This window comes from Amblyomma americanum, chromosome 10, assembly GCF_052857255.1.
Source record: "Amblyomma americanum isolate KBUSLIRL-KWMA chromosome 10, ASM5285725v1, whole genome shotgun sequence".
In the NCBI taxonomy this organism is placed as follows: Eukaryota; Metazoa; Arthropoda; class Arachnida; order Ixodida; family Ixodidae; genus Amblyomma; species Amblyomma americanum.
In genome coordinates, this window is record NC_135506.1 from 116037728 (window position 1) to 116061213 (window position 23486).

Here is a 23486-nt window from a genome sequence, read left to right on the forward strand (position 1 = left end):
AGTTGTGCAGGTGGAGGTTAGGAATGGAGGGTAGGTGATGAGCAAGGAATAAGTCTCGCTATCGAGTTTAGCTCGAGGCAGAAGGCAGTGGCACTTTGCGGCCACCATGTCCATTTTTTCCAGCAGCAAGCAGTGGGATTATATTTGTTGTCATTTAATTATTTAAAATTTTTAAAATTTTAGAAGGAGAAGGAACAACTTTATAAGAACAAAAGGTCCACAAGGGTAGTCTCCTACTTGTGCAAGAGTCTACAGGCCTGGGCCCCTCGGAGAGCTCTGTCCACTGGTCATGTTTAGCCAGCTGGTTTAGCAGAGCGACCTCCCATGATGAGTGAGATGAGTTGGGTGTGGAGGGAACTGGCATTCCCACAGGTAGTGCATGAGGCTGGCCTTTGTCGTCCCACATGTTGAGCAGAGTAGGAAGGTAAAGGTAGGGTAGCAGCGATGAAGGAGGTAAAGTGAGATGTTGCAGCTTGTCTGCAGTTTTCTGCCAGACCACACTGTATTTTGAATCTAGTGCATAGTGAGCTGGTGGAAGGGTGAAGCGGCTGTTTTCGTAATGAGTGGTGATTTGGTAGTACATGAGTAGAGCCCGCGAGGTTTCCTTCTTGGGTTTGGGTGTCCGGTCTTCTGGGTCCCAAAGGAATAGTTCTTGAGCCAGCACATGAACGCACTGATTATCGGTGATCGAGCATGCCCCTGAACCTACATAAGGGTTATCTCTTGGGTAATCGTGTGTCCTGATGCGAGAATGCATCGGGCAGCTGGTGTGATGCTACTTTGCTGGTAGTGACGGTATTGTGATGACCCCCATAATGCGCAGGTCCACACGGGACGGAGAGGCAAAGAGACACCGTATGGCTCAGTTTAAACAAACAGATATATTCAATAATTATACATGATTAAGATTCAGAGGCTGGGGCGTCCGAGCTTACGTGCTGACGACTTCATGGGGGCGATGGAGTGGCTCCGGAGTTGGGCTCGAGCGGTTGCTGGCAGAAGCTGCACGCCGTCGGGCTTCGGCACTGAAGGCCCTCTTGGCGAACGATGTCGTCCTGAGCGTCCTCTTCCGTACTGCTTGTCGATTTTTATATCCTCTTCTCCACACTCCCTAGGGTGAGGACGCCCACGCCGGAGGGGAAGGAGGGGGGCTAGGGCTTTCACTTGGGCGCACAAACATACCACCGCACGTCTCGCCACCCTCACGTGTTGAGTCCGAGGGAAAGAAGGTTGTCTTCGAGGTAGCGCATAGCGTCGGCTGTGGTAAGGCGCGCTCTGGCCCGCTGACAGTTCCCGCGGGTCACCGGCCTCCATTCTCCATCCATCAACTGACACTCGCTCCTCAAGGTAAGGCGGGCTCTGGCCCGCTGACAGTTCCCTTGTCCTGGAATGTGCTCGGGAGGGCCGCCCCTGGAACCGCCACGCCAATTGGGGAGGATAAAGCCCGTTTCCCCGCGGCGGCGGGTCCGGTTGGGTCCGGTTGGGCTTAAACGCCTTCGTTCTGGTCGTCACTCAAAGAGCATGGCTGGGTAATTGATGATGCTGCTGTCATCTGGGTCTCCGTCTACGCCGCGCCGTCGAACGCGGAACCTCGTAGCACACGCAAGGAATGTCACAGTATGCACCTTGGGAGTTGGTGCAGATTTCAGTGATGTTGGGATCTTGTGTAGTGTGTATGAGTGCCAAAGGAGATAGCCGCGCGCTCAGCCTCCGTAAGGTTTGTTTACATGGAGGGTGGCTGTGGCCCCGATGGTGCCATCCTTGTAGGTGGCGACAGCGGTATAGTAGCCTGGCAGTGTCTTGAGCCACGTTGATGTAGAGGATGTCAGGCCTGCCTCTGTAGTGTTTAGTGTAATATTCAGCTCGGGCCTGGCGTCTGCCTCATGTAGCTCGAGGTTCATGTATCTGGGTAGAGGCTTGATGCGCAGTTGGCCCTGGATGTCAAGTGGAATGATTTTGATAGCTAGGTGAAGGTGAGCATGTGGTGGGGGTCAGGTGCAGATGCCGCAGGAGGTATAGATTCCATTTAATCTTGCCAGTGGCGCCATTGTTGAAGGCTTTGTGTAAGGTGCACACGCATACACACACACACACACACACACACACACCTTTTTCATTGCCATTTGTTAGGAGTTTCATGTGTAGTGACAATGTGGCAACATGCTGTGACCTATGGAGGTGCCTCCTCTGTTGATCAGAATGTGTGTTGGGCAGCAGTGCGTATTCTCTTGTGCAGATAAGTGTGGCCATGGCGCACCTACGGGGCTCAGCCAACTACGTCTGGAGCACCACGGCTGTCCTTGGCAAGGGTGCCACCGGAGCTGTCTACCGGGGTGTCCACAAGGTTGGTGTTGAATGTAGTATCAGTGGTGCAAGTGTTATGGCCTGTGAGTGAGTGGTTAGGCTCTCCTGTTCTGCACTGGCATCGCCATGGTGGCTGCCATTTTTGTTGATTTGTTGTTTGGGTTCCTTAAATTGTGTTGTTTCTCGTATTCAGCTGATTCCTATTTCATGTTTAACGTGGCGATATGCATTCATGGCATTTTTGTTTCTCGGTTTGTATGCACTCATTATCTCTGTGTTTTTCATAACTGTCGTCACCATAGCAATGGTTTTTTTTATTGTGTGGTATAATTTTATTCTAAAAAATTTTGTGGTAATGCCTTGCTTTTTTTCGCTGTTTTTCTTTTCTGCAACCATATATACACTTGTGGGCAAGGGAAATATTATTGGTCCAGTGGATTTGCCAACTGGCTGGTTTGCAGATATTACCTGAGCAACACTTAAAAATGATGTTAATTTTTGCTTTCGAGGTGTTGCGATCATGTGTTGTTTGTGAGAACTGACTCTCTCAGTGTTTGTTTTATGTCTGTCAGTTGAATGCTTTGTATTTTCCTATACTCATGGACAACTTCCTTGGCTCTAGAGCCAAGGCTGGGCCGGAAAGGGAATGAGACAGCCCTTTGTTTGGACTAGGGGTGCAGAGTGTCAAGGTGGGTGAGGAGGAGGGGAGGGGGGAGCAGAGCCAGTGTGGGGTCACTAGGGCTGAAGTGGCCTAGTCCCCATTGCACGGGGTCAAAGGTTTGTCTCCTTACCTTTCTTGCCCATCCGTGGCTGCAGGGCACAGAAGGACAGAAGGTTCAGCTGCCCATAATAGTGCTGGTTTGTCCACTTATGCCTCTGGTCCTGGCAGAACTTTTTTCTTATTTGATCAGTCAGCATGCCTGTCTGACCAGGCTGGTCTTGCTTGATGAGGCTTGCTTTAATTAAGAACGTAGCTAAGTGTAAAGAAGAGTGTAATAGCGTTGTATGGTAATTCTGTAATGGTACCCGGCAGAGTGCTGAGAATCATCACCTTGTTTGTGGTTTTTAAGAACCATTTTTTGAACATTGGCCTTTGTTTTAGGAGAAGTGCTGTTTTATACCTTGCTTTCCCTATTGTCGTTGCAGCAAACGGGTGAGCCAGTGGCGGTGAAGACCTTCAACCAGGTCAGCCAGCTGCGGCCGATGGAGGTGCAGATGCGCGAGTTTGAGGTGCTGAAGATTGTCAACCACGAGAACATCGTGCGACTGCTAGCGGTCGAGGAGGATGTGAGGCACTTCTTTTTGCATGTATCTAATCTGGCCAGCTCTCCTTTGGACTTAACCCATGATGTTGCAAGGATGGGCTGAGTTTGTCTGCCGTGATTCTGTTACTTTTAGCTAGGGCAAGCTAAGCTTGTGCACTGTGGCAGCGAGCTTTACTCATGTGGGTGTGGCGTGGTGTTGTTTTATATGGCTAGCTTAGATTTGGTGTCTCTGGATTGCTGGGAGGGGCATGGTATTTGGCCTCACTGCAAGCAAGAAATGGTAACCTGTGCAGAGAGTTTTTCTGAATCAAGGGTGCATTTTTTGCAAGTGTTGTTCTTGTGTTGGCAAGGCAGAGTGCTTAACACAACTCGAAAGGAGGCTGGTGTTCTGAGCGGGGCTCAGGCGCTTTGCATTTGTTTTGACCCACCGCAGTGGCCCAGTTAGCGGCTTTGCTGTTGTGCTGCTGATCCCAAGGTCGCGGGTTCATTCCCTGTCGCATTTTGGTGGAGGTGAAATACAAAAGCGCCCATGTACTGTGCGATGTTAGCGCGCGTTAAAGAACACAGATGGTCCACATTAATTTCAGACTGTCATGGCGTTGTCACCCATAGCCCATGTGTTGCTGTGGGACATTAAACTCCACGATTTACTATTTAAATTTTTTTACTTGCTGTTTGTTTTGCACACCACGTTGCGATTACCAGTGTTGATGTTTTTAAGATGCCTGCACTGAAAGATTTGATTATGGGTGATTACCCTTGTGTTCTTTCATGTTTGTTAGCTGGTGGGAATTATTGCTTCGACTAATATTGGCGCGCATAATGCACACATCGAAGCTGGCTATGCATGCAGTCCTCGTTTGTGACGGTTGCCTTTGTTGCTCACCAGGTGGAGAGCCGCAGCAAGGTGCTGGTGATGGAGCTGTGCACGGGGGGCAGCCTCTTCACCATCCTGGACGACCCGGCCAACAGCTATGGGCTTGAGGAACAGGATTTCCTGTGTGTCCTCCGTGACCTCAGTGAGTGCACTGCCCTTCTCTCCTCAACTTGGCTTGATTTTTATTCAGGTACCTTGTACACGGATTTTTTTAGTTGTTTGCTCCCACGGCTGTGCACCAGCCAACTTGAAATAGAAAATTATGTAAGGACAGGGTCATTTCTAAAAATTTTTGGTATGAATTTTGAAGGTGCAGCCCATACATGAATTTAAAAAAAAGTCAAACCATATTTTTTTGTTATCTAGTCCGAAATATTCGTTTGCCTTACTCAGCTAATGACCTTGTTAAGACTTAATGTTTACTTTCCTTGTGGTTTCTCTGCAGAGCCATTTCTGAGTGCCGACTGAGCTAGGATATGGTGTTATTTGTGGCTTGCTTTTTAATGTAGCTGCAATGGACGTTTTGTGCCCACTTTTTGCAGCGCAGTTTACGCTGGCAAAGCTGGTTGACAACAAAGGCTGTGCTTAATGAGAGATTTTGATTCATTTTTTAGTGCCCTGGCTGCAGGAAAACATTTTCTTGAGTCTTTTGGCCACTGAACTTTGTTTGAAGTTCATGCCTGCTCAATAAAAGCAATATGATAATATAAGTCAGTAGAGCATAATGTAAATTTGAGCCTTGCATGGACCAGCGGAATGGTAGTACAGTGAACTCTCGGGGTTTTGAACTTGAAGGGGACTGAAATTTGTTCAATATATGCCAAGAGGCCAGCCGCGGTGGCTCAGTGGCTATGGCACTCAGCCGCTGACCCGATAGACGCGGGTTCGATCCCGGCCGCAGTGGTCGAATTTTGCCTTTATCGAAAGTCTAGAGGCTCGTGTACTGCGCGATGTCAGTGCACATTAAAGAACCCCTGGTGGCCCTTCATATCCCGAATCGCTTTGGGATTAAACCGTTATAAACCGTAAGCCAATATATGCTGAGTTGAAGTTAATGTGATGCTTTTAAAACACTTCATGTTGATGGCACTGAAGCATTCGTTCGAATATGCTGGAAGTCCAAATTAATCAGAGGCCACAGTACTGTAAGAGTTCACCTGCTGAGCCTGGCAGGATGTCTTGTACTGAGAACTTAGCTGGGGCTTCAAAATAATGCACTTCAAATCTATTGACAAAGCATGAACTAATTCTCTGTGAACCAAAACAAAATTTCAGTATATTGGCCCCAAATTTATTGTCAAATTATCAATAATTTTCTGTAAACCAAAAAAAGATTACAATAGCTTGGCCCATGGAATTTGCCTTGCATTATATTTGTCAAGCAACCTGACATGCCTGCGTTGCAATGAGCCGCTGCTTTCCTGCCATTTGCCAAACAATACTGCTAGTGTATAAAACATTTGGTACAAAAATGGGCGCATGAGTGCGCGTTGATGACAACCCTCTCCTTTCCAGGTGCGGGAATGAAGCACCTTCGGGACAATAACATCATTCATCGAGACCTCAAGCCGGGGAACATCATGAAGTATGTCGCTGAGGATGGCAGGTGAGGCAGATGCCATTTGTGCATCCAGTCACCACTTGCTGGGCTGATTAGTTTGATACCATATTTACTCGCATGATTTGCACCATTGCTAGTTTGTGCACTCCTAATTTATAACCCAGGCTTTTAAAAAAAAAAAATTTACTCACACATTCCTGCTGCACCATACCACGAGCATGCACGGGGGCGCAAGGCAGGTTTGGGAAAGTCTGAATGGCCACATCGCCATGTGCAGCTCTGAAAGGTGTGATAGGTGAGGGGATGAACTGAGTGCCGTTCACATTGCCTCGTTCACAGTGGCAGTCCCCCTGGACAAACAGTTGTGAAAGCAAACTTCTGGTAACCTCGATCGCACACCAGAATCCTACTGAACTGTTTGCTGCTAGTCAGCTGTTCTTCGACATTCCTGACTGTTGAACATCTGACAGAACCGTGAAAAATCGTTGTTGCTTGGTATTCATCTCGGATGTATGAAACCTTCATCTAGGCGTTGGTTAAAAAAAATTACTGTGGTGCAAACGATTTTTGGGCAGTTTTTTTATGCTCATTCGATAATTCGAACTTTTGCATAATTCAAATATTTTTCTGGTTGCTTGAACACCGAATTAATGAGATTTGGAAATGCTGTTTTCATCAGCATTGCCATATCTGCATGTATGTAATGCGAGGGAGGCATTTAAGACCCAAGAAAATGGAAAATAAATACGTAAATAAAAGTTCTTACAATTATAAAGCAGTCTCGGCCTGTTGAAGCCAAGTACCGCAGAGCTTCGCTGAGAGCTCAGAAAAAAGCGAGAAAGCATGCAAAAATGCCAAAGCAACGGGTATGTCAATATTATTTGAACAGTAACTCGAAGAAACATGCACAACATCATCGACTGCAGCTGAGCATCTGATGCATCAACGCATGCAGTCTCCAGCGCAGCAGTGGCTGCTGTCATCACCGTGCGAGCGCTGCTGCTTGTTCAGCCTGTCGGCTGAGCAGCTGTGGTGTTCTGCTGCTGAGTGCAAGTTTATGGGCTGGAGTCTTGCCCACTCTTGGGGGGCCTTTTTTTTTGATACAATTTTAGTGGGGACAAAATGCAGAAATGTCCGTTCACAAAAACGTGAGTTTGAGAACCTGGTTATGACTTGGGCATAGAAATGAAAAATTTGGCTAAATATAGCAATTGAAGTCTTGTTTCCTTCCCAGGTTTGTGTACAAGCTGGCTGACTTTGGTGCTGCCCGGGAGCTGCAGGACGACCAGCAGTTCATGTCGCTGTACGGCACCGAGGAGTACCTGGTGAGGAATGCATGCTTCGCATCCACTGAAGTCGCTTCTGTAGCAAGGGGAAGAGGAAAGGCAGAGAAGATGTGAATTTCGTAATCCTGCTCTTGTCACTGAGGAGGAGCGGGTGCTTACAGCATGCACGCCTTCCTTCCTGGGACGTCCCTGCATACCCACTGTGGTACCCTGTGCTATGCCTTGGTCCACTCTATCCCCATGACATAATCGGTTGCCTCATTCACTGGGCCTGTTAGATTTACCATGTTTGGGCAGCCTGCTGGGTCCATGTATAGGCGGCAATATCCGAGGTATTCATGTGACATCACGAATGCCATTTTGTGGTTCTGCGCGCAGGCTCAGCAGTGCAAACCTGATCAGGTGGCGATAAACCAATTAGGTATGCTTGCAGCCTTTAGCCATGCTACATGCATTACAAAATGGCCGTCACTGCGACGTCTGGGCATACTTCCTACAGAGTACTTATTGTGCATTTTGGCGTTTGTAGAGTTTTCTAGGACGTGGTCGTGAAATCTTCACACAGTTTACGCACCCCTTTTTTGAAGCCTAAATTTAAATAAGTGCACAAATTAAGCAAGTACAGTATTTGCAAACATCCCCTCTGTAACTATCTATTGCATGTAGATTGTGCCACTGTGTATGGTTTTTTTTTTGTTTGTCAGGGTTATAATAGAAAAGTGCTTTTGCAAGAGCTCAATATTGTGTGCAACTGCAAGTTTTTTTGCTGTACACATCTGCCTGTAACTGGACATGTTTTTTGCAGTGATAACTGGTGCCTGCCAACATTGTTGCTACTTCAAAAGCAAGAAACTTTTACACTGATGTAGGCTCTACATTCTGGATTAGGGATAAAATTACATAACTTTTTCACAACTGCAGGCATGAAGTGTCTGTTGAGAAGGTTTACTTAAGCTTGGTTTTGCGTATGTGTGAGATAAACTGCAGCACATGAATGGGTGCAGTAAGGGTCAAAACGTGTAATGTTGCCAACGCCCTGTCACATTGAGTGTGTAATGGCCGTGGCGCAGCACCCTGACATGTACGAGCGGGCGGTGCTGAAGAAGAGTGCTGGCAAGTCCTTTGGAGCCACGGTGGACCTGTGGAGCATCGGGGTGACCCTGTACCACGTGGCCACGGGGGCGCTGCCGTTCCGTCCCTATGGTGGTCGCCGCAACAAGGACACCATGTATGTGTGTGTGGGTGGCACATTAGGGCTGGGGCCTGTGTATGTAGACTTGCATTGGCTGACAGTACCAACGTTTGTCCAGTTGGGATACTGTTGTGAAGGGCAGCTTGCGGATCATTTTTTTATAGTAACTTCCTGATAATGGTAAGTCTTGATTTGCGGAGGGAATCCTGTTGCTAGCTGCCATTGCAGAGGTTGAAGTAGAAGCTCAGCTCGACTCTCTGCGCCACTTGTGGTGCCTACGCAAATGTGTTTAGCTTGTGTGAACATTGGTGCCTGTTGAGCAACAAGTGATTTCATGCGTGTATGTGCTACCAACAAGCACCCTTTAGTGCCTCTGACAGGCTAACCTTTAGGCATTTGCTGCAACATGTAAATGCATTTTAGTGCCTTTGCAGGAGGCAGCGATTACATATCATTGTTCAGAAAACAAACTCGGGGCTCAGTCAGTGGCCATTCATATCTGCAACTCAGGTAGAGCTACAGACCAACACCATGTTTACAGTCACTTGCAGATTACAGAGGCTAGAGAAGTAAAACCGTGAAACCCCCCACCTTTTTTTTTTTTTACGATGAAAAAGTTTGAGAAATGCATTGCGGAAGCAGGACCGCCCCCTCCATGTGCCACCAATATGTCCGCCCCTGCTTCACGAGCTGCTCTTTGGCTTGGCCGCAGGTTCTGCATCACCTCCAAGAAAGAGTCCGGTGTCATCTCGGGCGTCCAGCACACCGAGAGCGGTCCCATCGAGTGGAGCAAAGAACTGCCCAGGACCTGCCTCCTTTCACCGTGAGTGACGTCCTTGTGGTTGATTGTTCGTGGGCGCAGGGCAGCTTTTTAAGGGGTAACTCTGAGGTATTTTGGCCTCCACATACTTTACTGAAACTGAAGTATGTTCTTAGATATCTACTGGCCGTTTATTCTAATTTTTGCAGTTAGGCGGCCCTCAGTACAAAGTCACAAAGTTGGCTAGTGGTGACCTCCTCCTCGAACTGCTCGACATAACTCAGATTTCAAAGCTTGCAAACATTGAAACTTTTGGCGATATTCCTGTCTCTGTTACACCGCACAGATCATTGAACACAGTACGTGGTGTCATCTCAGATAATGATTTCCTGCACCTAACAAAAGAAGAGATGCTTGAAGGACTGAACCCTCAGATTGTTACCAACGTCCACAGAATTACAATCCGCAAAGACAACAAAGAGATTCCAACAAAACACCTGGTCCTGACGTTTGCCTCATGCACCCTACCCGAGTCAATCGAGGTAGGCTATGCAAAAATCTCCGTTCGCCCTTATATCCCCAACCCTAGACGCTGTTTCAAATGCCAGAAGTTCGGTCACGGCTCCCAGAGCTGCCGCGGCCGCAACACTTGTGCTAAATGTGCCTCCAATGACCACCAATCAGACGGCTGCGACGCCGCGCCACGCTGTGCAAACTGCGAAGGCGAGCACGCTGCTTACTCAAGGTCTTGTCCTGCCTGGAAAAAAGAAAAGGAAATCATTACAATAAAGACAAAAGATAATATCACTTTTAAAGAGGCAAGAAAGCGTTATGCAATGTCGCAAGGCACTTTCTCCTTAACACCCCACACAAACTTCGCCGATGTGGTGCGCGGGCGCGGCGCATCACACCGGTCTCAGGCACCTGCCCAGTTCACACCGAGTGAGGCTGAGGCAGGGCCATCCGTGCCCCTGGCAGATGCAGCGAGAGCTGCTATGCCACCCCCAACAACGGGCCGGCCGTCCTCCAAGTCGGCAGCCCGCAAGGCTTCCCCCGTTCGGGAGAAGTCTACCACCCCCCTGCCCGCGAGTTCCCCGCGGAACTCCAGCGCCTCCATGGAGGCGATGGATACAAGTCAAAGCTCGCCTCGGTCGCAACGGCGACGGGGCTCTCTTGACCGGAAAAAAGAAAAAACCACGATTACAGGCCCTCAACAAGGGGGGACCTCAGGTCTCAAAACACTCATCCTTAAAATAATCATGGCGTTCCTTATCCACTGGAACTGCCGTGGAATTTTAAATAACTACAGCAATGCAACAGATCTCTTACGCTCTGTCTCCTGTAGCACTGTGCCTTCAGGAGACCAATTTGGGACCTTTACAAAAAAATATTTTTAAGAATTATAAAGTCTTTCGCCGTGACCGTAAGCAGGCAGATAGGCTCTCTGGAGGTGTTGCTGTCGTTGTTAAGAGCAGTGTTGCAACACGTGAAATCCAGCTGCAGACGAATTATGAAGCCATTGCAGTCACCGTCATTAGCTTTAAAACAATTACCATATGTTCAGTATACCTTCAGCCACACCTCGCAGTAACACTCCATGACCTAGAATCACTTTTTAATCAGCTACCAGAGCCATATCTGGTAGTTGGGGATTTTAATGCACACTCCCCTTTCTGGGGGGGTGAACAGACAGACACTAGGGGCCGTATATTAGAAGATTTTATTCTTTGCAATAATGTTTGCCTACTCAATACAGGCAAACCCACATATTGCTCTCCAGCCTCAGGAAAAATGAGTTGCATAGATTTATCTTTTAGCTCTTCTTCCGTTTTTACCGATTTTAAGTGGGATGTTCTCGATAACCCGTACGGAAGCGATCATCTTCCGGTAGTGATTAACTTTTCATCACCACCATCAGCCATCCCTAGTAAACCACGCCGTTGGAAACTACACCTAGCCGACTGGCAACTATTTAGAGAAAAGGCTAGCCTGGAGAAATTATTTTCAAACAGTCTTAACGTTGACGAACTGAATGAAATTTTTACAAGCTGCATTATTGATGCTGCGTGCCAAGCTATTCCTCAATCGTCAGGAATAGTACGACAAAACAACAAGGTATGGTACACGCAGGAATGCCGGGAAGCAAAAAAGAAGCAAAATAAAGCTTGGGGAGTTTTTCGAAGATACCCAACTCAGGAGAACCTCATCAACTTAAAAAAGACTAGAGCAAAAGCTCGGTACATCCGCCGAAATGCCGAAAGAACATCATGGAGAAGCTACGTATCATGCATAAATAGTTCAGTTACGTCCAAAAAAATGTGCGAACAAGTCCACAAGTTTAACAGAAGCTTTTCTCCTTACACAATTCCTTTCTTAACAGCTCCAGGTACACAGACAAGTATAGAGGAACAGGCAAACATCTTGGGAGAACATTTCTCAAACATTTCTAGTTCTTCACACTACACAGAAACATTTTTAAAGCATAAACATGCAGTGGAGAAACATAGACTTCCAACAACGGGCTACACAAAAGAACCGTACAATGGTTTAATAACACTCCAAGAAATAAACGAAGTTCTCTCGGCCGGAAAAAAGACAGCACCTGGCCCTGACAATATACATTACGAAATGCTAGCACATCTTTCTTAGCCATCTGTGGAGGCGCTCTTGAAGTTTTTTAACCAAGTGTGGGTGCTCGGAAGATTGCCGAAAGCCTGGAAGAAAGCAGTTATTGTACCATTCCTGAAACCTGGAAAACAACCAACATCCCCTACTAGTTACAGGCCGATAGCCCTTACCAGCTGCCTTGCCAAATCATTCGAAAGTGTGCTGAATAAAAGACTAACTTTTCTGCTTGAATCTCTTGAACTTATTGACATCCATCAGTGCGGTTTTAAGAAAGCATGCTCAACAACAGACCACTTAGCTCGCCTGGAAAATACTGTCCAAGAGGCTTTTATACACAAACAGCACTGTCTAGCCGTCTTTTTTGACCTCGAGAAAGCATACGACACCACCTGGAGGTTCGGCATCCTTCGTGACTTAGCAGATCTTGGCATCCGTGGCACGATGTTGAACTGCCTGAAGGACTTCCTTTCCGACCGCTCATTTCAGGTGCGCCTAGGATCAACCCTGTCCAGGGGCTTCGTTCAAGAGAACGGGGTTCCTCAGGGGTGTATTTTGAGCATGACATTGTTTGTTATAAAAGTAAATTCCATAGCCAAAGTAATACCGAAGACCATTATGTATTCCGTCTATGTCGACGATCTGCAAATAGCCTGCACATCCTCAAACCTGGTAACATGGGAGAGACAAATACAGCTGACAATGGATAAACTGGTGACCTGGGCAGACGAGAACGGTTTCCGGTTTTCCACACAGAAAACCGTGGCCATTCTTTTCTCTATTAAGCGAGGCTTACAGGCCGACCAATTTATACACCTGAACAAAACACAGCTACCGGTGAAAAATGAGCACAAATTCCTAGGCGTAGCCTTTGACAAAAAGCTCACTTTCCTGCCTCATATAAATTCACTGAAAAAGAAATCCTCCCGATCCCTGAACATACTCAAAGTACTGTCACGAAAACATTGGGGTGCCGACAGGACTTGCCTTCTAAAAATTTACCGCTCTGTAGTACGCTCTACCCTTGATTATGGATGTATAGTGTATGGGTCAGCGAGACCATCATACCTTAAACGACTAGATACAGTGCATAACTTGGGTTTGCGTCTCTCCACTGGTGCTTACAGGACATCACCCATTAACAGTCTTTATGTAGAAACCGACGAACCGTCACTCGAGGACCGAAGAACCATGCTCACTTGCTCGTACGTTTTAAAAATCCGTTCGCTTCCCAAACACCTATGTTACCCCATAGTCACAAAGTGCCCATCAAGAACACTTTTTAACAACAAACCACAAGCTATCAGGCCACTCCTCCTGCGTTTTGAAGAGATGTGTCAAAACCTCGGCTTACTGGACACATTACCTGCCATTGCTCGAAGACGAGCTCCACTGCCTCCATGGCACAATTTTCCGGCAGTCTGTGATTTTACCCTTACGCAGTTCCAAAAAAAACAAACTCCAAAACAACATATAGTACAGGAATTCCTTGCACTCGAAGAAAAATGCAGTAGTTTTACGGACTTTTACACTGACGGTTCAAAAACGAATGTTTACGTAGGAAGCGCAGTGGTGCGAGGGAATTCGGAGACAGCAATGCGACATCCACAGTGCGCATCCATCTTCAGCGCAGAATGTTACGCAGTATGTGTGGCAACAAAAAAAATACTAAACGAAAACCTCAAAAACACTATTATTTACACAGACTCTTTAAGTGTACTTACAGCCCTCCACTCTAGAAACGCAACCACTCCCATACTTGGGGACATCATACACAACATACCGTATTTACTCGAATCTAGGCCGGCCACGATTCTAAGCCGAGACCCGAAAGTTGAAGGCCACAGAAAAAAAAAAACTTACCTCGATTGTAGGCCGGCCGAAAAAACAACACTGTTTATACCTCATTATCACAATTATTTTTATGACGCGACACGACTGTTCTTACGTCGCCGCGCACGTGAAAGTGCGTGGCGCGAAACGACTGCACCATGTGTCTGCGCATAGGCGACTTGGTGTAGAGAGAGGAACTCGAGTGAGACACAGCGGGAAGCATCGTGCCTGCATGCTCTGCCGAAGCGTGATTGATGGCCCCGAGAGGGACCGTTGAAAAAAAAAAAGCTGCCAAAGGAGCTTTGAGAGAAGAGGAGGAGGAGAGGCGGCGTTGGGCGAAAACGTAACGAAAACGAAAACGCACGAAAACTTCACTGCTGCGAATGTGCTCACGCCACCGCACGAGAACAGAACAAGGCCAAAATGGCAGCCAGTGCTCATGTGTGCTTTGATCAGTATCGGCTACGGATAGCAACGGCTACGGAAAGCAACGGCTACAGTGCTGTCTTTCGTTGGCATTTTGTGGGGGCGCCACCTGCGTGCTACATTTATTCGTATTTTACGAATACGAAACCTCGAAACGAAATCCTCGAATCTAAGCCGACATAAGAGTTCTACATCTCGTTTTTTTTTGAAAAAACTATCGGCCTAGATTCGAATAAATACGGTAGTAACAGCAACTGCTCGAGGTCAAAACATTAAACTCTGCTGGGTCCAGAGCCACGTCGGAATAAAAGGAAATGAGAGAGCAAATTTGTGTGCCGCTGCTCAAGCTCGGGGCAAGGAAATAAAAAAAGTAGATATACCCTTTAATGACTGCATGAAATTAGTTCAACAGAAATTAAGACAAAAATGGCAGTCACGTTGGAACAGCGAAGTGAATAATAAACTGCACTTTGTAAAACCAGTTTTGGGTGAATATAAGTCATGTGTGCACCAGGAACGTTTTAAAGAAGTGGTTTTATGCCGTCTGCAAATAGGCCACACGCACCTCACGCACAACTTCCTGCTAACAAAACAAGATAAACCTGGTTGCGGGGAATGCGGAGAAGAACTTACTGTTAACCACATTTTATTCTCATGTGTGAAACTAGAAAAACTAAGAAAAAAGTACTTCACTCAATTTTATCATGAATACATTCCTTTTCACCCAACATTGCTCTTAGCTGATAATGCCATTGTTAACATACCCTCCGTTTTTAGCTTTTTAAAAGCAGCGGGCGTCCTCGAAAAACTGTAATTTTTGAACCACTGGTTCCCTTTATTACATGATACACCTCAGCCACTTTCTCATTCCTGAGAAGTAGGCTGAGGCTTTTTATTTGATTGGTTGGGAGCCTCAGGATCCTTGCCTAGCCAAGGATAGCCGCTAAGGCTGCCTGACCTTCTTTAAGGCTTTTACCATTAGCGATTTCCAAATTTCTTCTCTTCTTTTACTAGGCAGCACAATGTTTTTAGGTCATCTACGCCATAGGCATTTTTTGATATTCGTAAACATTCTACAGAAAGCCAATTCTACACCTTGAGCTTGGCGCATGATGGCCTTAGCTGCCTATGTGCCATAAAACCCAACACACAACAGCAGTTAGGCGGCGTTTCATTTCAGCACAAATGAACTTTAAATTTTCCGATTTCGTAGCCTAAGTCGAGGAAGTTGCTATGGGCAACCTTCCATGTGTAACATCACTTGCAGCATGTCCGTTGATAACCACTCTGCATTTGCGGAGTGAAAAAAATTTCTGCATTGTTTTTGGGTCACTTCAGGCAAACAATGATTGACAGCCAATTACAGTTGCTAGCTTAGCCAATCAACGTGCATGCAAGAGGTTTTGTGGAAAATCTCCCTGACGTCATACTTTCGCTTGTCATGGCATCGTAGTTTGGTTGAAACCCAGTTTAGGTGTTGATTTCTTGGTTTTTGTCAATTTATAATTGTTTTCCTCATTATTTCAAAACCTACAAGTCAGCTTCTCTGCATGGCAGAAATTCCTGCACCGTGGCACGTTCCTTTACTTTGGGGCAGAAGTTAAGAGGAGCACTGACATTGCCAATGGTCAGCTTTTTGTGGCAATGCAACGGAGGCCAGGCAAGAAAGGAAGGGAGACGGGCCTTTGTCCCTATGTGGAGAATGGGCTGCTCAGTCATAGCAGCCCCCATGCGGTCTCTCCAACCCCCCCCTTCGACCCTCTGCACCCTTAGCCTCCTAGCCCCAGCAACGAACAACCCACTACCCACCCGCATGGGGTTAGTGAGCGGCTTTAGGCATGAGTACAAAGCACCATCTCCTTCTCTTTCTTGCTCAGCCTCTGCTGCATTGCACAAAAACTCTTTTTTTCGTGCTCGGCCTAGAAGATTCAAGCACTGCATTTAATTATTGTCCCGGAGTAAGATCCCACCGCTATTGTGCAGCAACTCCTGTTGCACTGGGAAGCTCATGTGTATATATATGTTTTGCAACTCGTCTATTGGAACTAAGACGGCGAGATCCAAGAAATAGAGTGCAGTAGTAAACTCACAATGTTCGAAACTGCTTCGGAGTTGCTCCCTTGAAATGCAAAGCTAGCTCGGTTGGTGAACATTTGATTGAAGAGCTGAGAGTAAATGCTCGCTTGCGGCAATCGTCATGCATTGAAGCTCACTCGGCAGTCATTGGTCTTGGTTGATAAGAGGGCACCCAGCAATAAGTCTCATATGGCAAGCACACCTTGTAGTGCTATGAAAACTGTGGCGATGTCCCATCAGCGTAAGAATATAAGCTTCCCTGGATAACCTGCCTTTTGTCTCCCTTGAACTTCACCTGTCCTCTTGAAGTTACAAAAAAACAACAATGTTTTACCTGTGCAGAACACATACTGCACAGTGCCAACAGCATAAAGAGCAGAAGAAAGCATGAATTGGTGCTCATTTGTACTTTACGTCTTCGCATCAGAGTAGAGTTTCCAGTTTCTGCTACGAATGTGTTGCGTGAGCTGCTCTTGTTGGACACTATTTGGATGTGTTTTTCTGTTCTGCACTGTTTGAATTGTTGAAAGGCTATGGCGACAGAGGTTGAGGAACATGTTAGTGACATAGAATGTGAGAGTTGCTTCATTAAGGAGGCAGTTTTGGGGCAGTGATTGCCACTGTAGTGGCATTTGAAATACATGTGAAAGTTTGATTGTCTGGCCAGGCCTTATGGCGTCCCTCAATATACAGGCCATTTTATACAGAGGTTTTTGCTGTAAAGGCTGCATAATAAATTACCTAGTAATACAGTTAAACCCCCAATAACGAGAACTGCAAGTACGAATTCCTCGCTGGAACGAAATATTTCTGAAGTAGCTGTCCACAAGTTTTCTTCGTGGGCAAGCCATGACAGGAAACTAAAAAAGCACTGGAGCACGTTTCACACATTCTTGCTTCCACACTGCCAACAAGCACTTTTACGGGCACGGACATTTTTTGTTTACAAGTGTCTGCATCAAGCATTGATGCTGACTGTGGGCAACCTGCCGTTTTATTACAAAAAATATTATTTGGCAGGTATGGATTTATTGGCAACCAAATAATGACCTGACAGTTTTTTTATCTATAGGGTAAAAATTAAATATCAGTTAAAAAAAAAACTACGGACTTCATTTTGAGTCGTAGCAAGCTTCTATGAAGGGCATGGCGAACATCGACCATTGTTGGGGGGCTTGTGGGGCCTGACAGGTCACACAAGCATTACTTGCTAAGCTCGCCCATCGAAAAGATGCCTCCTCTGCTCTAAAAGCAAGTTTTTGATGCTTCTGGAGAAGCCAGGCAACATCGCTGAAGCTGCCAATGCATAATGAAGATGGTTGCGAAACTGTTCAGGATTTCATGCATTTCAAAGACAAGTCTAATCTTGGCAGCGTTGCAGAATGGAGCACGTGCTCAGCACAAGATGATGACGACGCCTTCTTTTGAAGATGTAGACACGGCAGTGTATGGTTGATTTGTAGAATGGCGAGCAAACAAGGTGCCACTGTCCGGGACCTTGTTGCAGCAGAAAGCTCTCAATTTTCCGTCCTTACTAGGGCAATGTGAAATGTGCACGCCAAGGTAGGCTCATTCAACAGATTATCCTAAAAATTGAGAGGAAGCACCCCTCAGAGGTCGATATGTTTACGACCTCTGAAATGGTGGCCATGACATGGACAGCTACAAAGGCAGCCATAATCGAAAATTCCTTCAAGCACGTGGGGCTTAACTGGTGGGCAGCACTCAATGGCTGCCTCGCCAGAGTCGGAGCCATCAGAGCTGTGAGAAGAAGGGACTGCAGTGGCTGAAGCTGTGCAGTGTGAAAATTTAATTGTCCACGAGGAATCAACAGTTGATGCCATGATCAGGAGTCTATGCAATAAGAATGAAGAAAGCCATGACAAGGATTGTGACAACAAACAGCCCGAGAAAAGCAGGCAAGCTCGCAGTATGTGTTCGATGTACTTGACACCATCCATTCGTTCCTCAGTTCTCACAACAGCGATGTGGCGAAGCCTCCCGAGTTGCGAGAGCAGAATTTTGAAGCTGCTGCAAAGCAAGAAAAGTTAGACAACAGTGATAGCCTTTTGCAAGCAAAAGTTTTGCTTCCACAGGGTCAGGTTCGTACTTCTCTATCTGTACTGCCCCATTTTCGTGATTACTGTAAAAACCCGCATCTAATACGGACCCGCGTATAACATGAGCTGTAATGTGGAGATAGTAATAACGGAAAAAGGTTTTCATTCGTGTACAGTTCAACCTTATTATAGCGAAGTAGTGCTTTTGGAAAAAACTTGTTAGATCACGAACTGTGTTGCATCGAGGTTATTCTTTGAGTAGTGCAAATTATATCGCACATTCCTCGAACCTTCCCTTTCCACTTTATTTTGCCACATGCGTTCATGAAGATATTGCAAGTGATTTTAGAAGAAACACCGAGCAAAACGATTGGCGAGAGTAGCTCAGTAAAGCTTCATTACCTCGAAATCGCGTGTCTCGAAATATAGGTTCAGTAAAAATTTTCTGCGGAGCCGACACCGTTCTCACAGCACCAGGTATTTATATTGCCGTTTACCTCAAAGTATTTTCTCCACAAAATGCTGATATCTCTAAATCTTGACTGATAGCTGGAGGTAAATGCCGCCACTGAAAAAATACTGCAAGCATCGCGCGTTGCTGCAGCGACTGCCACGAAGCGGATGCCTTCACCAAATACGGAACCAAGCAGTGCTGCAGAAGTTCATTAATGGCATCAAGAAACCCTGCGACCTGTCACATGCTCTCACGGGCTGATGAGAACAGGTCGTGCAAGCAGAAGGTCCCCGCAGAAAAGCGCAGCTGGTTTTGCTTGCTGTATGCACTGCATCGTCCACCATGCATGCGCACGCGTCGGATGCGCGATTTCCTGATCATCAAATGTGTGCGCACTTCACAGGACTGGGCATGACGGTTTGGTTTACGGTGTTTAATGTCCCAAGGTGACATCGGCTACAAGGGATGTCTTAGTGGAAGACTGCATGAATTTAAACCACCTCAGCACTGACGTTGCACAGTACAACGCATGGCAGTCTTGCGTTTCGCCTCCATCGAAATGCAGCCACCGCATCTTCGGAATCGGCAGTCGAGAGCCCTAATTATGAGGGTTGATCCAGCAATAAGGTTCCCAAAGAGCTCTAGCCACATGGGAAATTGCAAGGCGAAATCCGCCAACACTGCTACACACGGCTGTTCCCCCACTCTCGATTCCGATGGAACGTGGGACAACAATCAACTCGGACAGTTATTGTGCAACACTGAGAAAACTTAGGCGAGCTATGTAGAACTGCCGGCAAGGACGACTGAAAGCCAGTGTAACGCTGCTTCACGACAACGCCAGACCTCAAGTCTCCCGTCAAACCCAGGAACTTTTGACAAAATTTGGGTGGACTGCCATGCCCCACCCACTGTACAGTCTAGACCTCTCGCCTAGTGATTATCACTTGTTCCCCAAGATAAAGGTACATTTGAGTGGCCAACGCTTCCAGAGTGACGATGAAGTCAAAGAAGAGGTGAAACTTTTCTTGGGGTGCGCGGAGGTCAGAGCAACCAGTAACACTACCCAGTGGTTTGCTTTTGATATGTACACCAATAAATATTTATTCACACACTCAGATGCATAACGGCGAAATCACGGGGCCATCATTTGGAGGCAAATGGAGATAAAAGGTGACGCAACGGCCCACCTTCTTGCCTTCCACCTTCGCGTACGCCCCCCGGCTGACTAGCCTGGTAAGTGACAATCCAAACCTTGTCCAAAGTGCCAAGGTACTGTAGTTTCGCACTGTGGCTTGACAGACAAGCCTTCTCTTGCTCGGCAAAGTGGCTGCCAACGTGAGTGAGATGACCAAACAGTGCGCAGTACGAATTCTCATTACTGGAGCCAATCTGTATATGAATTAACGATTTTATTTCTTTTATGCACGAGGCTCCATGCATACTAATGGGAACAGACCACTGCGGGGCATGTACTATCCATGGCCCAACCGAAACTACCTTGGATCCCTCGAATAGGTCTAATTTTGGATAGTTGTTTTCGTAAAAAAGCCTATGGCAATATATGGTACTTTCCTTTTAAAAGCAGCCAAATACTGCTTTCGCGGTTCAGTTCGTACATCATGCGAGGTGCAGTCATCCTCAGAGTGGGCATTACAAGCTCAGCATGATGAAATGGCATTGAAATCGAAACAGCCAATTGATGCCACCACTAGGTAGCGCTTCCTCTCGCTGGAAAATGAAACCAGAACTGCAGATTTGTGCTGAAAGTTGTTCGTATCTACACAAGATACAAGTCAGAAATTCGTCTTTCTAAAATTTGGAAAAGAACCTCGTACTATACGCGGGTTTTTATGGTAATGAAATTCTCACGAAAACAAAATATATTGTAGTCCTTGGCGATTTCATTACTGTGGGGTTCAACTGTATGTAGTTTGTGTAACCAAGTTATGATAACCAACCTTCTCTTTTGTGTATGAGACATAGGTCGGTGAACTCACTAATGAGTGGACTCACCCAGGCTCACTCACGCTCATATCAGATCATGATCTGAGTCGTGAATGAGTCTGGACTATCGTTCAGATCATGATCCGAGTTGTGAGTTTGGACTCACATTCAGATCGTGAACTAAGTTTTGACTTTGGACTCACATTGACATCATTATCTGAGTCTGTCACAGATCTCCCCGGAGAACACTCGAACCGAAAGAATGGGCTAGGCGACCGGTGCACCCACACAGACGCACATTTAATACCCCCTACGTGACACGCGCACTAGAACACAAAACTAACAAAACTAACACAAAACACAGACTATAAATACACACGACCCGGGCACACTGCTACCGGCGTCTATTACTAGCGGTCTACTATTAGTGGTCGGCGTTCGTGCTCACGGTTGGTTCGGTGCGGCTGCGGCATTGTATGGACCTGTAGCCGGCGTCGAGGTGGCGTTCGACGTGCTTGGGCTGGCGTTGCTGGCGGCGTCGTTGGCTGCGTCATACAAGCTCCCGGTCCAAGCGCCCGTGGAGGTGATGCCGGTGTTGTTGGCGTTGGGGGCACCACCCAGATGGGTGGCAACAGCGCTGGAGACACCCCTGGCCGTAGCAGGTGGTAGCGTCCTCCGTGTACTTCCCGGAACGGGCTCAGGCACAGCAGGAAGTCCATGATGCGAAGCCATAGAACGCGAGCTCACCGGAGCAGTAGCCGGCATCGCTCTCTTCCAGCCGATGCGTCCCTGACCCCCGGAGCCTCCACTTCTCTGTACTTCCCCCTCCCCCGTGCCTCACTCTCCCTCGGCCTTTTTTTAAGCCTTGTCGTCGTCTTCTCCTTCTTCTCTTCTCCACCAATCATCTCTCTCCACCTCACCGAATGCTTTTTCTTCATCTTCTTTATTCTTCGGTTAATCCACGTCATCTTCTTCACACCTTCCCTTTAAAATTTAATTTAGGCTCCTTAATATATGTGACAGAGTCGTGAGTGAGTCCGGACTCATGTTCAGATCATGGTCTGAGTAATGAGCTTGGACTCACGTTCAGATCACAATCCGAAGTCGGGGGGCCAGTGCATGTTAAAGATCCCCAAGTGGTCGAAATTATTCCGGTGACCTCCACTACACTACGGCACCTCTTTCTTCCTTCTTTCACTCCCTCCTCTATCCCTTCCCTTATGGGGCGGTTTGGGTGTCCAAGGAGATATGTGAGACAGTTACTACGTCACTTCCTTTCCTCAAGAACCAGTTTTTGTCATATGTGTGAGGTTATAGGTGTTGTGAGTCAAGGTGAGATTGGCTGAGTCATGAGTTGAATTGGGTGAGTGAGCGCAGATGTGTCGTGAGTCAAAATGAGTGAGACTAGATGAGTCCCGAGTCCGAATGAGGAGACTAGTTGAGTCCTGAGTCGAAATGAGTGAGTGGTGAGAGGAAATGAAAGCCCAGTTGAGTCATGAGACGAAATGAATGAGCCCAGATGAGTCGGGAGACGAAATCAATGAGTCCAGATAATTCGTGAGTCGAAATGAGTGAGCCCAGATAAGTCGTCAGTCAAAATGAGTGAGTGAGTCCACATAAGTCGTGAGTCGAAATGAGTGAGTTCAAATGAGTCATCATTTGAAATGAGTGAGTGAGTCTGGATGAATCTTGAGTCTGATTCAGTCGTGAATCGTTATGAGCGGTTGACCACTGATGACTAGTGAGTCTCAGTGAGAGCAAGTGAGTTGGAATCCTAATTGAGTTTGAGGTCAAGTGAGCCCGTAAGTTGGCCGAACTTTCCTGACTGAGCCTGAGTGAGCACTCGTAATTTTGCCGAGGTGTGGTATGAGATCTTCCTTCTTTTTCCCTCTGAACAGGGGACTGCGAGAGAAGGTGGTTCCCCTGCTGGCTGGGCTGCTGGAATGTGATGACACCAAGATGTGGACCTTTGAGCAGTTCTTTGAGTCCGTCACTGAGGTGCTCCGCTGCCGCCTCTACCACGTGCTTTACCTCAATGAGGGCCACGAGATACACGCCTACCTACCTGCCCAGGCGACGTAAGTTGCTTTTTTTTTTTGTTACGGCAGTGTCTTAGGGGTTCTTGTGTTACAACTGTACCAACAAAACGTCAGTGCCTTCACACAGGCTGCACTGTGATTATTGTGGTGTGCTTTCACATATCTTACACAACTGTGTTCTTTGAAACAAGGATTGTGCGTTCACCTGTGCTGGGGGACAAATTTTCTGTGGCACTGCAGCCAAGGCGAGAAGGGGAAGGAGACACTAGCTTTTCTGCTCTCCACTATTTTTCGCTGTCCTTTTCTTCTCATTTTGGGCCCCACGTGTGGAGGGCATGGCGCACTTTTTGCTCCGTACTTGGATTTTTCATTACGACTTGGATTTTTCATTGCATTGTGTGCAGACCAGCACCTTGCGAGCGATGGTGCAGCTACCAAACACCGTGTACATGGAAGCAGCTTCGCATGGCACAGTCGCCATAATCTTGTGATGTGATTGTGCAGCAGCTTTAGAACAGGCAGAAAGGCAGCTGCCATTAGCTTCTTCCAGCTGCATGGCAGTTAAGAAGTTAAGAAAATAAATGATTGTTTCGTAGTAGGAGTACTTGTTTCCGTAGACATTTGATCACTCCCTTTTGAGTTCTAAAATTGGGTTGATGGTTTTTGGGTGGTTTTAAGTGGTGGGAATTTTTTTTTAAGCACTATGGACACCCAGTTTTTACTTGTTTCCTTCTTTCAAATGATGCGCTAGAATGAACTACCTTGGGATGTTTGTGGAGCT

General features: G+C 46.8%; 1 protein-coding gene across 1 annotated transcript in view; it reads left to right on the top strand.

Annotated features, from left to right (window-relative positions):
- LOC144106853 (inhibitor of nuclear factor kappa-B kinase subunit epsilon-like) overlaps positions 1-23486 on the top strand; it is a 91615-nt gene that overhangs the window by 22129 nt on the left and 46000 nt on the right. Inside the window, exons 2-9 of the mRNA XM_077639799.1 lie at positions 2237-2344; positions 3451-3591; positions 4459-4588; positions 5962-6052; positions 7242-7332; positions 8364-8521; positions 9198-9308; positions 22565-22744. Of these exons, the coding sequence (XP_077495925.1) occupies positions 2249-2344; positions 3451-3591; positions 4459-4588; positions 5962-6052; positions 7242-7332; positions 8364-8521; positions 9198-9308; positions 22565-22744 (998 nt within the window). The 5' untranslated portion in view covers positions 2237-2248. The remainder of the gene's footprint in view (positions 1-2236; positions 2345-3450; positions 3592-4458; positions 4589-5961; positions 6053-7241; positions 7333-8363; positions 8522-9197; positions 9309-22564; positions 22745-23486) is intronic.